This window comes from Syngnathus acus, chromosome 21, assembly GCF_901709675.1.
Source record: "Syngnathus acus chromosome 21, fSynAcu1.2, whole genome shotgun sequence".
NCBI lineage: Eukaryota > Metazoa > Chordata > Actinopteri > Syngnathiformes > Syngnathidae > Syngnathus > Syngnathus acus.
The window spans coordinates 13,938,319-13,952,837 of NC_051105.1; the positions used below are offsets into that span (position 1 = coordinate 13,938,319).

Genomic DNA, 14,519 nt, shown 5'->3' on the forward strand with positions numbered 1-14,519 from the left:
GTTGTTAGTCTGTATGCCCTACAATAGGCTGGCAACCGGTTCAGGGTTTCCGCCACCTACAACCTGAAGTCAGCTGGAACAGGCTCCAGCACGCCAGCGACCCTCATGAGTGCAAGCAATACTGAAAATGGATGGTTTCATTTATTTATTCATCCATCTATTTTCCATACCGCTTGTCCCCTCGGGGGTCGCGGGCGTGCTGGAGCGTATCTCAGCAGTCATTGGGTAGTAGGCAGGAGACATCCTGCATTGGTTGCCAGCCAAACGCAGGGCACACAGAGACAACAAACATCTGCACTCACACCTACGGGCAATTTGGAGGGCTCAATCAGCCTACCATGCATGCTTTTGGGATGTGGGAAAAAACCCGAGTATCTGATGAAAACCCATGCAGGCACGGGGAGAACATGCAAGCTTCACACAGGGAGGCCTGGAGCTGGAATCAAAACAGCAACGTCTGAACTGTGAAGCGGATGTGCTAACTGGTGTACCACCGTGCCGCCCTCCTTTTTTCAATCATTCATTCTGATTAAGGTATTAAGATTTTGAAAACAAGACAATCAAACGTAGTATCAGCCACATCACAATGTAAAGTTGTGTACATAGAATACGTATAATCATCAATTGTACATCGTACTGTGATTAAACATAAACAATAAAAAAAACAAAAATAACAAGGAATAAAAAAAATTATATAATAACAAATAGTTCCATCCATCCATTATCTGCACCACTTGTCCCCATGGGGGTCGCGGGTGTGCTGGAGCACAACAGTGATCGGGCAGCAGTGGGAGACACCCTGAACTGGTTGCCAGCCAATCGCAGGGCACACAGAGACGAACAACCATTCGCACTTGCCCTCAAGGTAGAGTGCTCAATTGGCCTATGCATGTTTTGGGGATGTGGGAGGAAACCGGAGCGCCAGGAGAAAGCCCATGCAGGCACGGGGAGAACATGCAAAGTCCACACAGGGAAACAAAGGAAAATGGAGTTGAACCCGTAACCTCTGAACTGTGAGGTGGACGTGCTAACCAGTGCTGCACCGTGCCGCCCATAAAATAGTTAATAATCATGAATAATAATAATGATAAAATAAGAAATATATTAATAAACTAATGGGAAGTTGAAAGGGAATAAAGAAAACAGTAACAGTTCACAGCACGTCGCACACCTATGCCAGGTGTTGCATTCAGATTGGTCACGGCATCTCCTAATCAGGCCCCTTCATATTAGACAGGTATTGCTCCCATTTCAAGTAAAAGGTTTTATTTTATTCCATTTCATTGTACACATTTAGTTAGATTTCAAAACTTGTAGGTTGTTTCAGAAGGAATGGGCTGCATTTGGAAAAGCATGTAAGGGTGGGTGGCCAGATGGCTGTTCTCCCAGTCCCAGCCTTTGTCTAGCTTCGCCAGTGGTAGCTCACCAGACACTGCTGGTCACACTTTTCAGGGCTTCCAAATATCACAATCATTTGCATTTTACTTTCTTGGACACCATACTGAGCAATATAGAGCAAAAATAAAAAAGACCGCGGAAGTATCTTGATGTGAAACACATGACACAAACAGTGACCAACATTCACACTGTGTGAGAGAAAGCATAACTGTGTGCTCCATGTGGTTTAGCAGGCTGTTTGCAAACTGCAATGAATGACTGTGCATGAACTGCATATTGTTTTTTTTCCCCTCTGCACAGGACGTCCAACTACATTTAGTGTTTCATTTAAAAGAGTTCAAGGCTATCCAGTGGATCTCTACTACCTGATGGACTTGTCTTTCTCGATGAGAGATGACTTGGAAAATGTCAAAGGACTTGGGCAAGACCTTTTTGCAGCTCTCAAGAAAATTACACAACATGCTCAAATTGGTAATATTACATCTTGAATGATCTTGTACTCTGACAGTATTGCAAGAAGAAACATGAAATATGGGACTAATGTCACTTTTTTAACTTTAGGGTTCGGTGCCTTTGTTGATAAGACAGTTCTTCCGTACACCAATACTAACAAGAAGAAATTGCAGAGGCCATGCGATGAGAATTACCAGTGTCAAGCTACCTTTGGCTACCGACATGTGCTTAGTATGACACCAAGGATTGAAGAGTTCAAAACAAAAGTAACACAGCAGTTAATTTCTGGGAATTTGGATTCTCCTGAAGGGAGTCTTGATGCTATGATGCAGGCAGCTGTTTGTGGGGTAAGGGCTCAAGCGTTATTCGTATTAACTACATGAATGAATGAATGAATGAATGAATTTTATCTCAAACATGTAAAAACTACATCAATAAATAAAAAATAGTATATTCAGTTAGGCGGCTCGGTGGCGCACTGGGTAGCACGTCCCCTCACAGTTAGGAGGGTGCGGGTTCGATTCCACCTCCGGCCCTCCCTGTGTGGAGTTTGCATGTTCTCCCCGGGCCCGCGTGGGTTTTCTCCGGGCACTCCGGTTTCCTCCCACATCCCAAAAACATGCTTGGTAGGCCGATTGAAGACTCCAAATTGTCCCTAGGTGTGAGTGCGAGTGCGAGTGCAAATGGTTGTTTGTCTCTGTGTGTCCTGCGATTGGCTGGCGACCGGTTCAGGGTGTCCCCCGCCTACTGCCCGATGACGGCTGGGATAGGCTCCAGCACTCCCGCGACCCCCGTGGGGACTAAGCGGTTCAGAAAATGGATGGATGGATATATTCAGTTAGCAAAAAGGTGGGGGAGAACACTGTTAGCGGCCAAAAATGAACACATTTTTAATTTCTGTACTACTTAACACATGTACCGAAAAGAAGAGAAAAACGCTGTGTTGTCCTCACTGCAGTGTAGCAACTGAAGCTATCCAACAAGTTAAACTCTGATACAATAACCAGGAGTCTGTCGTAGTTAACATTTTACTGTCGTTTACTGAAGATTCCAGTATTACATGGCAGAGTGAAAACTGCAACAAAACAAGGTTTGACTGTTTTTAGCACATAGCGTTAGTATAGCATATAGCGTTAGTATTTTAGCAAATAGCATATATATACATGTAAATAAAAACGATCTTCTTAAACTATTAATTACCTTCTCTTTCAATATTAAACCCAACTTAATCTAACAATTATTCAACTCAAGAATAAACTTTACTCACGACTTTGCTTCTAGCATCCCTCACGGTTAGAAATTAGTTTGTTGAAACTCTTTTTGAACAGATAGAAAAAAGGCAGGACGTAACTGACAACAATACTCCGTCCGGACTCCACGGCGGGTGCCGAAGCCACAGGTGCGGAGGGCAAAAGTGCCGAGCCCGGGAAGCGAGGCCAACCCGGACCGTCCCTTCCCTCCGATCGTCTCAGACGCTCTCGGCGAGGACCGGGCTGGTCAGGATGCCGGCGGTGAAACTCCGCAATGAGCGATGGCTCGAGAATCCAGCGGCCCGGCACCCAAGAGCGGTGCGCGTCCTTGTAACCCTCCCAATCCACAAGGTATTGGAAACCGCGGCCGCGCCGACGCGACCGGAGCAGGGAACGTGTAGGCCGGTTCTCCCTCGATGAGCCGGGGTGGAGAAGGGACGGATGCCGAAGCCATCCTGGTATCCGAAGACGCAGTGGAACGGAGAAAGTCCTGTGGCCGAACTGGGAAGAGTGTTGTGAGCGTACTCCACCCATGGCAGCTGCTTGGCCCACCCGCGCTGATCACTGGCGGTCATGCAGCGGAGAGCCTTGCCCAGCTCCTGGTTGAGTCTTTCCGCTTGCCCATTAGTCTGTGGGTGAAACCCCGAAGAAAGGCTCGCCGTGCACCCCAAGAGCCAACAGAACTCCGGCCAGAATACGGCCGCGAATTGCGGGCCGCGGTCCAAGACGATGTCCTGCGGGATGCCATGATAACGGACAATCTCGCGCAACAGGATTGTTGATCTGTTTTGCCGACGGAAGCTTGGGCAAGGGGATAAAACGAGCCATCTTACCGAAGCGGTCCACTACCGTAAGTACCGCCGTGTTCCCGTCCGAGGGGGGAAGCCCCGTGACGAAGTCAATTGACGGGCAAGGGTTGGAGCAACCCGGTCGGGGGACCATTAGGAGTTCTACTGCGGTTACATGTGGGACAGGCCCGGATATAATCGCGAATGTCCACCCTCCAGGTGGGCCACCAGAAGCGCTGGGCCACCACGTACCTTGTGCGGGCAGCTCCGGGATGACAAGCAAGGCGGGAGTCGTGCGTCCACTGCAGGACTGATGACCGCAGGTCCTCCGGGACAAACAGGCGATCCTCCAGAAAGTTGCTGGGACCAGGTTGGTCACGTGAGGCCGCCTCCACCTGGCGCTCGATCCCCCATGAGAGAGCCGCGATCTGAACAGAGCTCGGGAGGATAGTCGGATCCGGGCCGTGCTCCTCTTCTCCTCCAGGAAACACACGAGACAAGGCGTCTGCCTTCGCGTTGCGGGACGCCGGTCTGTAAGAGAGCGAGAACTTGAAACGGCCAAAGAACAGGGACCACCGAGCCTTTCTGGCATTTAGTCTCTTTGCTGATCTCAAATACTCCAGGTTACGGGGAACAATGAACGGTAAGGTGGCGCCCTCTATCCACTCCTCCAAGGCCAGTTTGACGGCAAGGAGTTCCCGATTGCCGATGTCGTAATTGCGCTCTGCGGATGACAAGCGGCGAGAGAAGAAGGCGCACGGATGTCCTGGCTGCTGCGCTGGGACAGCACCGCCCCGACACCCACATTTGAGGCGTCCACCTCGACCACAAATTGTCTCTCAGGTTCGGGCACACAAAGGATCGGGGCGGACGTAAACCGCTTCTTTAACTCGTTGAATGTTCAAACTGCCTGTTCCGTCCATTTGTATGGAGAGGCGGGGCTGGTGAGGGCCATGAGAGGATCAGCCACTGTACTGTAGCCGCGAATGAAGCGGCGCTAAAAGTTTGCAAAGCCCAAAAATTGTTGCAGCTTTCTGCGGGACTCAGGGACCCGACTGCCCTCACTTTCTCGGGGTCCATCTCGATGGCCCCCGCTCGTATCACGTAGCCGAGGAACTTGACCGAGGGAACGTGAAACTCGCATTTCTCCGCTTTCATGAACAGGGAGTTCTCGAGGAGATGGCGCAACACCACCCTCACGTGGCCGATGTTAAGTTAAAGTTAAGTTAAAGTCCCAATGATCGTCACACACACATCTGGGTGTGGTGAAATTTGTCCTCTGCATTTAACCCATCCCCGTGTGATTTTGATCCATCCCCTGGGGGAGAGGGGAGCAGTGAGCAGCAGCGGTGCCACGCTCGGGAATCATTTGGTGATCTAACCCCCCAATTCCAACCCTTAATGCTGAGTGCCAAGCAAGGAGGCAATGTCCCATTTTTATAGTCTTTGGTATGACCCGGCCGGGGTTTGAACCCACAACCTTCCAGTCTCAGGGCAGACACTCTACCACTAGGCCACTGAACATGTGTTTGGCCCTTATCGGGCTTTAGTGAGTCCGAATGGGACCACCAAATACTCGTAATGGCCGCTCGGGGTGTTGAATGCTGTCTTCCACTCATCACCTTCCCGGATGCGCACCAGGTGGTATGCATTACGGAGACCTAATTTAGTGAAGACGGTGGCTCCCTAGAGGCTCTCAAAGGCGGAAGAAAGGAAGGGCAGTGGATAGCGGTTTTTAATAGTGACGTCATTGAGTCCCCGGGAGTCTATGCACGGGCGGAGCGTGCCGTCCTTTTATCCCACAAAGAAAAATCCTGCTCCTGCAGGCGAAGAGGAGAGCCGGATGATCCCTGCCGCCAGAGAGTCACGAATGTACTCGTCCATGGCCTTGTGCTCCGGAGCGGACAGTGAGTATACGCGGCCCTTGGCGGGAGAGGTGCCGGGTAACAAGTCGATTGCACAATCATAAGAGTGGTGAGGAGGAAGCGCAGTTGCCTTGGTTTTGCAAAAGACATCTCCAAGTTCATGGTAGAGGGCCGGAACCTTGGAAAGGTCTGGCCTGGGACTGAGTGAGGACCCTCCGGTCACGCTGATGGCCGCCTTCAGGCACTGATCGCTCCACTGCCGCATAATTCCCACCTCCCAGTTCAGCACAGGGTTGTGCTGGCGCAGCCAGTGGTCCCCCAGAACGAGTCGCTGCCCTGGGAGTGACAGAAGAAAAAACGGAATAGTTTCGTGATGATTACCGGAAATGAGTAACCGGCTCCGTGATGGACGTTACTTCGCCGATCAGCCGACCATCAATGAGAATGGCAGGAATGGGGTGGCTCAGGGGCATGAGTTTAACTCCCCATTGACGGGCCAGCCCTAGGTCCATCATATTGCCCTCCGCACCGGAATCCACCAAGGCTGTCACGTCACGGTCACCCGCAGCAAACCAAATGCGAGCCCGCAGCGTGAACGTGTTGGTATTGGGAGAATGGGTGCTGGTCGAGCTCACGCGGATCCCCCGACGCCGCGTGAGCCCTGGCCTTTTAACGAACATCTGGCAGCCCGATGACCCTCCTTCCCACAAAACAGGCATAAGCCCTGCGTGAAGCGTCTAAGGCATTCCTCCGCGGGAAAACGAGCCCTTCCCAGCTCCATCGGCTCGGTTGGTGGTGCGCTCGGTGGCTCCTGCCCTGAGGAGGGGAAGTGGCGACGTGGTGCGCGCGGCGATCTCCGTTCATGTTCGCGCCGCCGTGTTTGGATCCGGCGATCGACTCTGGCTGCGAGGTCCATCGCCTCCTCCAGGGTCCTGGGGTGATCATACGCCACCATCCCGTCTTTCATATAAGTCAAATTCAAAGTCAAAGTCTGCTTTATTGTCAATTTCTTCACATGTCAAGACATACAAAGAGCCCGAAATTACGTCTCCTACTATCCCACGGTGACAAGACATATTACACATTACAAAAGGTAAAAATAAGAAGGCACATACAATGAATAAATAAGAGCAATGAATAAATAAGAGCAACTTGGTGGAAATGGTGCAATTGTGCTTACAGCAGACAGTCAGTATAATAGCGCAAAAGTACAGAAGGAGTAGTGCAAGTGGAGTTGTGCAAGGCAGCCAACGTGGCCCAAAAGGCCAGGACGTTATGCAGGCGAGGGTGGAGGGGGGAGAGAGTTCAGGATCCTAACAGCCTGGAGTATGAAGCTGTTGGTGAGTCTGGTGGTGCGGGAGCGCAGGCTTCTGTACCTCTTCCCAGAGGGCAGTAGATCAAACAAAGTGTGAGCGGGGTGACTCACATCACTCACAATCGTGGTCGCCTTGCGAGTGAGATGGGAGGTGTAAATGTCCTTCAGGGAGGGGAGTGAAGCACCAATAATCCTTCCAGCTGTGTCCACTATGCGCTGCAGGGCCTTCCTGTTGTACTCAGTGCAGCTTCCACCCCTACAGCAATACAACTGGAGAGGACGCTCTCAATGGTGCCTCGATAGAATGTCAAAGTCAAAGTCTGCTTTATTGTCAACCTCTCCACATGCCAAGACACACAAAGAAATCGAAATTACGTTTCCACTATCCCACGGTGACAAGACATAGTACACGACATACATACAAGCAAACAACACAAAATAAAAACAAGAAGGCAATGAATAATAAGAGTGATGAATAAATAATAAATACACAAATAACACAATAAATAAATAAATAAGAGGAGCAAAACGGAGCAAGTGTGCATACAGCAGACAGAATATAGCGCAAAAGTACAGGACGCTACGCAGAAGGGGGGAGAGAGTTCAGGATCCTAACAGCCTGGAGTACGAAGCTGTTGGTGAGTCTGGCGGTACGGGAGCGCAGGCTCCTGTACCTCTTCCCAGAGGGCGGAAGATCGAACAAAGAGTGAGCGGGTTGACTCACATCACTCACAATCGTGGTCGCCTTGCGGGTGAGACGGGAGGTGTAAATGTCCTTCAAGGAGGGGAGTGAAGCACCAATAATCTTACCGGCCGTGTTCACTATGCGCTGGAGGGCCTTCATGTTGTAGTCAGCGCAGCTACCACCCCAAACAGCAATACAGCTGGAGAGGACGCTCTCAATGGTGCCACGGTAAAATGTAGTCATGACGGCCGGAGGAGCACACGCTCGCCTGAGTTTCCGCAGGAAGTACAGGCGACGCTGGGCCTTCTTCGCCAGTGATGCGGTGTTGGTGGACCAGGAGAGATCCTCACTGATGTGCACCCCCAGGAACCTGGTGCTGCTCACTCTCTCCTCCACAGCACCGTAGATGGTCAGCGGCAGGTGCCGGGTGTGACCCTTCCGGAAGTCAACAACAATCTCCTTGGTCTTGTTGACGTTCAGCAGGAGGTTGTTGTCCTTGCACCACGTGGTCAGAAGGTCAACCTCCAACCTGTATTGAGTCTCGTCGCCCTTGGTGATGAGACCCACCAGAGTCGTGTCGTCAGCAAATTTCACCATGCGGTTGGCGCTGTAGGTTGCAGCGCAGTCAGCAGGGTGAAGAGCAGCGGACTGAGCACGCAGCCTTGGGGGGCCCCCGTGCTCAGCGTGATGCTGGCGGAGATCTTGTCGCCAACACGTACCACCTGAGGTCTCTGAGGAAGTCTAGTAGCCAGTTGCAGAGGTAGGTACTGAGGCCCAGCCTGGCGAGTTTGCTGATGAGTCGTTGTGGCACAATGGTGTTGAAGGCAGAACTGAAGTCCACAAACAGCAATCTCACATACGAGTCCCTACTCTCCAGGTGGATGAGGGCCGAGTGGAGGGCCGAGCAGATGGCATCCTCAGAGGACCGTTTGGCTCGGTACGCAAACTGGAAGGGGTCTATGGTGGGGGGTAGAATGGATCTGATGTGCTCCATGACAAGCCGCTCAAAGCACTTCATGATGATGGGCGTCAGTGCCACGGGGCGGTAGTCATTGAAGCAGGACGGGGCAGGTTTCTTCGGCACAGGTACGATGGTGGCAGCCTTGAAACACGAAGGGACGACGGCTTGCTGCAGGGAAATGTTGAAGATGTCCGTGAAGACACCCGTCAGCTCCCCAGCGCAGTCCTTCAGCGCTCGACCCGGGATGTTGTCAGGGCGCCCCGCCTTACGAGTGTTGATAGCGGCAAGCGCCCTCCTCACGCTATGAGCAGGGAGGCACAGGGGCTGCTCTTGTGGAGGAGGAGGGGCCTTCAGCGGGCAAGTGCTGTTCTGAGCGTCGAAGCGAGCAAAGAAGCGATTGAGATCGTTGAGCAGACGGCTGTCGTGATGGTTGGTGGAGCACTTACTTGCCTGAGTTTCCGTAGGAAGTACAGGCGGCGCTGAGCTTTCTTCGCCGGTGATGCAGTGTTGGTGGTCCAGGAAAGGTCTTCACTCATCTGCACCCCCAGGAATCTGGTGCTGCTCACTCGCTCCACCACAGCACCGTCGATGGTCAGTGGCAGGTGTTGGGTGTGACCCTTCCAGAGATCAACAACAATCTCCTTGGTCTTGCTGACGTTCAGCAGGAGGTTTTTGTCCCTGCACCACATGGTCAGAAGGTCGAGGCCTGAGGCCGTGGAGGAAGGTGCTTACCAGGGCCGGGGTGTTCCAGCGGCTACTTCCGGCCAATGTCTGGAACTTGAGGGTGTATTCGGCTACCGACCAGCTTCCCTGGCACAACGTCGCCAACTCCTCGGCTGCGTCTTCGGCGGCGGAGCCCAGGTCAAACAGGCGGAGTAATTCCTCTGCGAAGTCGTGGAAACTGTCCCATGCCGGGGCCCCCCTCTCGTACTCGGCCAATCCCCACAATTGCGCCTCGCCCGTGAGGTGGCTCAACAATGAACCCCACCTTGGCTGGTTCGGACACAAAGGTAACTGGCTGGAGACCAAACATGATGCGGCAGTTGGTTACAAAAGCCCGGACGTGCTTGGGATCGCCGCTGAACTTCTCAATGTTGCCAAGGCGGGGCTCTGGCACGACCACGAGTCTCCTAGCCTCTGGGGCTGGCCGGGCCGTGTGCGTGGGACTGGGCGTGGGCGGGGCCGAGGACGGATGACGGGTTGCATGCTGGGTTGCCAGCTCTTGAAGGGTGCCAAGTACCTGGGTCATCTCCCGCTGTTGCAGCTCGATCTGCCGCTGCTGTTGCTGCAGCTGTTGTTACTGTTGTTGGCCCATCTCGATGAGGGTCCGTAGATCGGCCGACAGGCTGCTAACAGCGGTCTCTGCCCGCTCCAGTCGGGACAATGTGTCCGGGTCGCTCGCTGGCTGCATGGTGCTGGTCAGCTTGTACTGTAACGAACGGACAGTACAGCCAAGTGCGGTGATGACACAGAGTTTATTGTCAAGGGGAAGGGGATCGGTGGAGGGCTGGAGCGGTGTACGGGCGAAGCCGGGTTTGTCGGGCGTGGATGGCTGGAGTGATCGGTGGGACTTCTCACTGGCGAGAGCAGATCGCAGCCAGGATTGCTCTAAAGAGGATAGCGGCTGACTGGGGAGCAGGTCGGACAAGGCAAACAGGTCAAGAATCGAGTCGGAATGAATCGGGGAGTCCAGCTTTCTTGGACCAGTGTGCACACGGCCATCACGAGACAAGCTGACGGAGAGTGTTCCGCTGGCTGCGCTGATATAGCGCTCTCAATGAGCCCGTGCCAGGTGACGGTGATTTCGGCGACAAGGGGGGCGTGGTCGAGTGGCCGGTGGCGCCTGCGCATGACATTCTTTCAATTATGGTTCCATCTATTTGTACTTCAACATCAGTTAGTTTGCGACGTTAACCAAAAATCATGAGTTTGGTTTTACTCAAATTAGGTGTTAATTTATTAGCGTCAAACTTTTTTCATTTCCATATTAATCAAATTTAAAAGTTATTTTAAATTTTCCTCTTAGCAAAACATATTTGTATCGTCAGCAAAAACTAAATTTTTTAATAACTTTGAAACATTACATAGGTCAATGATGTAAAGATTGAACAGTTTGGGGCTCAATACCGACCCCTGGGGGACACCGCAGTGTAGACATATTCTAAAGGTGTGAAGAGCAGGATGTTATTGCACAGTAATACCTCTGAGACTCTATGAGTGGTGTGAGTTCATCAGAGCAACAGCCTGGGGGAAGAAGCTGTCTCGGTGTCTGCTGGTTTTGGCGTACCGAGCTCTATAACGCCGTCCGGAGGGGAGTAGTTCAAACAGACTGCAACCTGGGTGTGAAGGGTCTGTAGAGATGTTCCTTGCACGTTTCCTGGTCCTGGACAGGTACAAGTCTTAGATAGATTGGAGGTTGATTCCAATGATCTTTTCTGCAGTCCTGATTGTCCGTTGCAGTCTGTGCTTGTCTTGTTTGGAGGCTGATCCAAACCAGACAGTGATGGAGGTGCAGAGGACAGACTGGATGATGGCAGTGTAGAAGGTCTTCAGAAGCTCTCGCGGCAGGTTGAACTTCTTGAGCTGTCTCAGGAAGTACAGCCTCTGCTGGGCCTTCTTCCGGACAGAGTCTATGTGGCCGGTCCATTTCAGGTCCCGAGAGATTGTGGTTCCCAAGAACTTGAAGGTGTCTGTGGAGAGAATAGTATTACTGCGGATAGTGAGGGGTAAAAGTGGTGAAGGGTCTCGCCTGAAATCCACTGTCATCTCCACGGTCTTGAGCGGGTTCAGCTCCAGATGGACCAGCCGCTCCACCTCCTGTCTGTACGCAGTCTCATCACCGTCCTGGATCAGTCCGATGAGAGTGGTGTCGTCTGCATACTTCAGGAGCTTCACAGGAGAGTCATCTGAGGAGAAATCATTGGTGTAGAGAGAGAAGAGCAGTGGGGAGAGGACGCACCCCTGAGGGGCTCCAGTATTGGTGGTCCGGGTGTCAGATGTGATGCCCCCCAGCCTCACACGCTGTCTCCTGTTGGTCAGGAAGCTGGTGATCCACTGACAGGTGGGGGCAGGCACCGCAAGCTGGATGAGCTTCTGTTGGAGGATGTCAGGAGCGATGGTGTTGAACGCCGAGCTGAAGTCCACGAAGAGGATCCTGGCGTACGTTCCTGGGGTGTCCAGGTGGTGCAGGATGTAGTGCAGTCCCATGTTGACCGCATCATCCACTGACCTGTTTGCCCGGTAGGCAAACTGGAGGGGGTCAAGCAGGGGGCCCGTGACCTCCTTCAGGTGGTTCACCACTAACCTCTCGAAAGATTTCATGACCACAGTTGTCAGTGCGACGGGTCTATAGTCATTCAAACCTGTGATGGCGGGCTTCTTGGCCACTGGAACGATGGTGGAGCTCTTGAAGCACGAGGGCACCTCACACAGCTCCAGAGAACGGTTGAAGATCCGTGCAAAGGTGGGCGCCAGCTGTTCAGCGCAGACTTTCAAGCAGGAAGGTGACACGCCGTCTGGGCCCGGTGCCTTCCTGGTTTTTTGTCTCCGGAACATCTGGCGCACTTCCTCCTCGCGGACCTGGAGTGCGGGCGCGGCCTCTGCAAGAGAGAGAGTGGGTGACAACGATGATAGAGGTGTGGACAGAGCAGTTGTGGGGCGAGGTGAGTATGTAGATTGTGCTGCAGGAAGTCCCGTTGTGTGGGAGGACCGATCAAACCTGCAGTAGAACTTATTCAGCTGGTTAGCAAGCCTTGGGCTCTCCACAGGACGGGGGGTTCGTTTCTTGTAGCCCGTGATGCTCTGCAGACCTTTCCACACTGTTGAGGGATCAGGATTGGCAGAGAGGTGTCTCTTCAGGTTCTCCCCGTAACACCTCTTGGCTTTCCTGACCTCTCGGTTCAGTGTGTTTCTGGTCTGCCTGAACAGGTCGCGGTCGCCGCTCCTGTAGGCCTCCTCCTTGACTTTGCGCAGCCTCCTGAGGTTCGGTGTAAACCAAGGTTTGTCGTTGTTGTACGTGCAGAAGGTCTTAGTCTGCACACACAGATCCTCACAAAAACTGATGTATGATGTGACAGTGTCAGTGAGTTCATGCAAGTCTGAAGTTGCAGCTTCGAAAGCTCCCCAATCGGTGCAGTCAAAGCAGGCTTGGAGGTCCTGCCTTGACTCCACTGTCCACTTCCTCACAGCCCTCACCACAGGCTTAGAAGTTTTTAGTTTCTGCCTGTAGGCCGGGATCAGATGAACTAGACAGTGGTCCGAGAGTCCTAAAGCTGCACGAGCCGCAGAGTGGTACGCATCCTTGATCACGGTGTAGCAGTGGTCCAGAGTCTGTGCCCCTCTGGTGGGACACGTTACGTGCTGTCTGTATCTGGGGAGTTCGTGTGCGAGGTTCGCCCTGTTAAGATCACCCAGAACAATGATTAGTGAGTTTGGTAGAAGTTTCTCCATGTCTGTTACCTGGTCAGCCAGCATCTGCGTGGCTTCACTCGCACGTGCGTGTGGTGGGATGTAAACAGCCGCCATGACGATCGAGGAGAACTCCCGTGGTGAATAGAATGGCCGGCAGTTTATGAAAAGTGTTTCTAGGAGAGGGCTGCAAAACTCGTTCAACACCGTGACATCAGTACACCAACATTCATTAATGTAGAAACAGAGACCACCTCCCTTTGATTTTCCGGAGAGCTCCGCGCTGCGATCTGCTCGCGTTAGCCTGAAGCCCGCTAGCTCCACGGCGTGGTGGGGCGTTCGTTCGCTGAGCCACGTTTCCACAAAGCACAGCGCGGCGGATCTGCTGAAGTCCGTGTTCCTTGAAGTGAGGAGCAGCAGTTCGTCCATCTTGTTCGCCAGGGAGCGGACATTCGCCAGATGAATTGACGGTAGGGCAGAACGGAACCCTCTCTGCCTCAGCCTTACGAGTGCTCCCGCTCGTTTTCCGCGCCGCCGTCGTCGTGCTAGCTTGTACAGCACCGCCGCTCCGGCTAGAATCTCCGACAAACAGTCTGAATCGAAGAGAACAGGAGAGAAAATACCAGAAGAAGACTGTCCGATGTTTAACAGCGCTTCTCTAGTAAAAGTGATCCGGGATGGACAGCAGAGGACACAGAAAACACACAAAATAAGACAAATAAACAGAGAGCGACTCACCGTGGCTGCCATCCGCGGCGCCATCATGATGATTACCAACACCTTCATCACCTTGGCTGTGTACACAAATTCATTCTATAAAAGTTAGGAACAAAATCCTTGACAAAGGGCAGCCTTGGAGGAATCCAGCAGTCACTGGAAACAAATCTGACGTACAGCAGGCAATGTGGAGTAAACTGTGACACTGGTAGTACGGGACCTAACAGCCAATACTAGGGAATCCGGTATGCTGTACTTTTGGAGCATCCCACCACAAGATCTCCCAGTGGACACAATCGACCCCCACCTCCAAGCCCACAAAACACATTTAGATAGATTGGGCAAACTTCCATGCCACCCCAGTGGAGCTCGTTGGTGAGCGCCTGGGAGAGGGGCCTGCACAAATGGGGCCCGGCTGGGCTCACCTGAAAGGACATGAGTCGCCATTTCCATGGGGTCCCCATTTGATACTTATTGACCCAAGGCTTGGCGACTGTACGTTGGGGTTCCTCCAAGTGGAGGTTACCACTATCAGCCTTTGGGTGGAGAGCGCTTCTGCTGGGGCCTCCCTAAACCTGTTGGAGAGTTTCATTGCTCATGTGGACAATGACAGTGAGACCTGGATTGGCGTGATTGGGAGGAACCGTGTCCCCGATCAGAAACTGGGTGATGTTTTGCTA

At 52.6% G+C, this 14,519-nt stretch overlaps 1 protein-coding gene across 6 annotated transcripts in view; it reads left to right on the plus strand.

Annotated features, from left to right (window-relative positions):
- itgb2 (integrin, beta 2) overlaps positions 1-14,519 on the plus strand; it is a 134,358-nt gene that overhangs the window by 51,986 nt on the left and 67,853 nt on the right. For all 6 annotated transcript variants that reach the window (XM_037280633.1, XM_037280635.1, XM_037280634.1 and 3 more), the window contains 2 exons: positions 1,699-1,869; positions 1,960-2,198. In XM_037280633.1, coding sequence (XP_037136528.1) covers positions 1,699-1,869; positions 1,960-2,198 — 410 coding nt within the window. The remainder of the gene's footprint in view (positions 1-1,698; positions 1,870-1,959; positions 2,199-14,519) is intronic.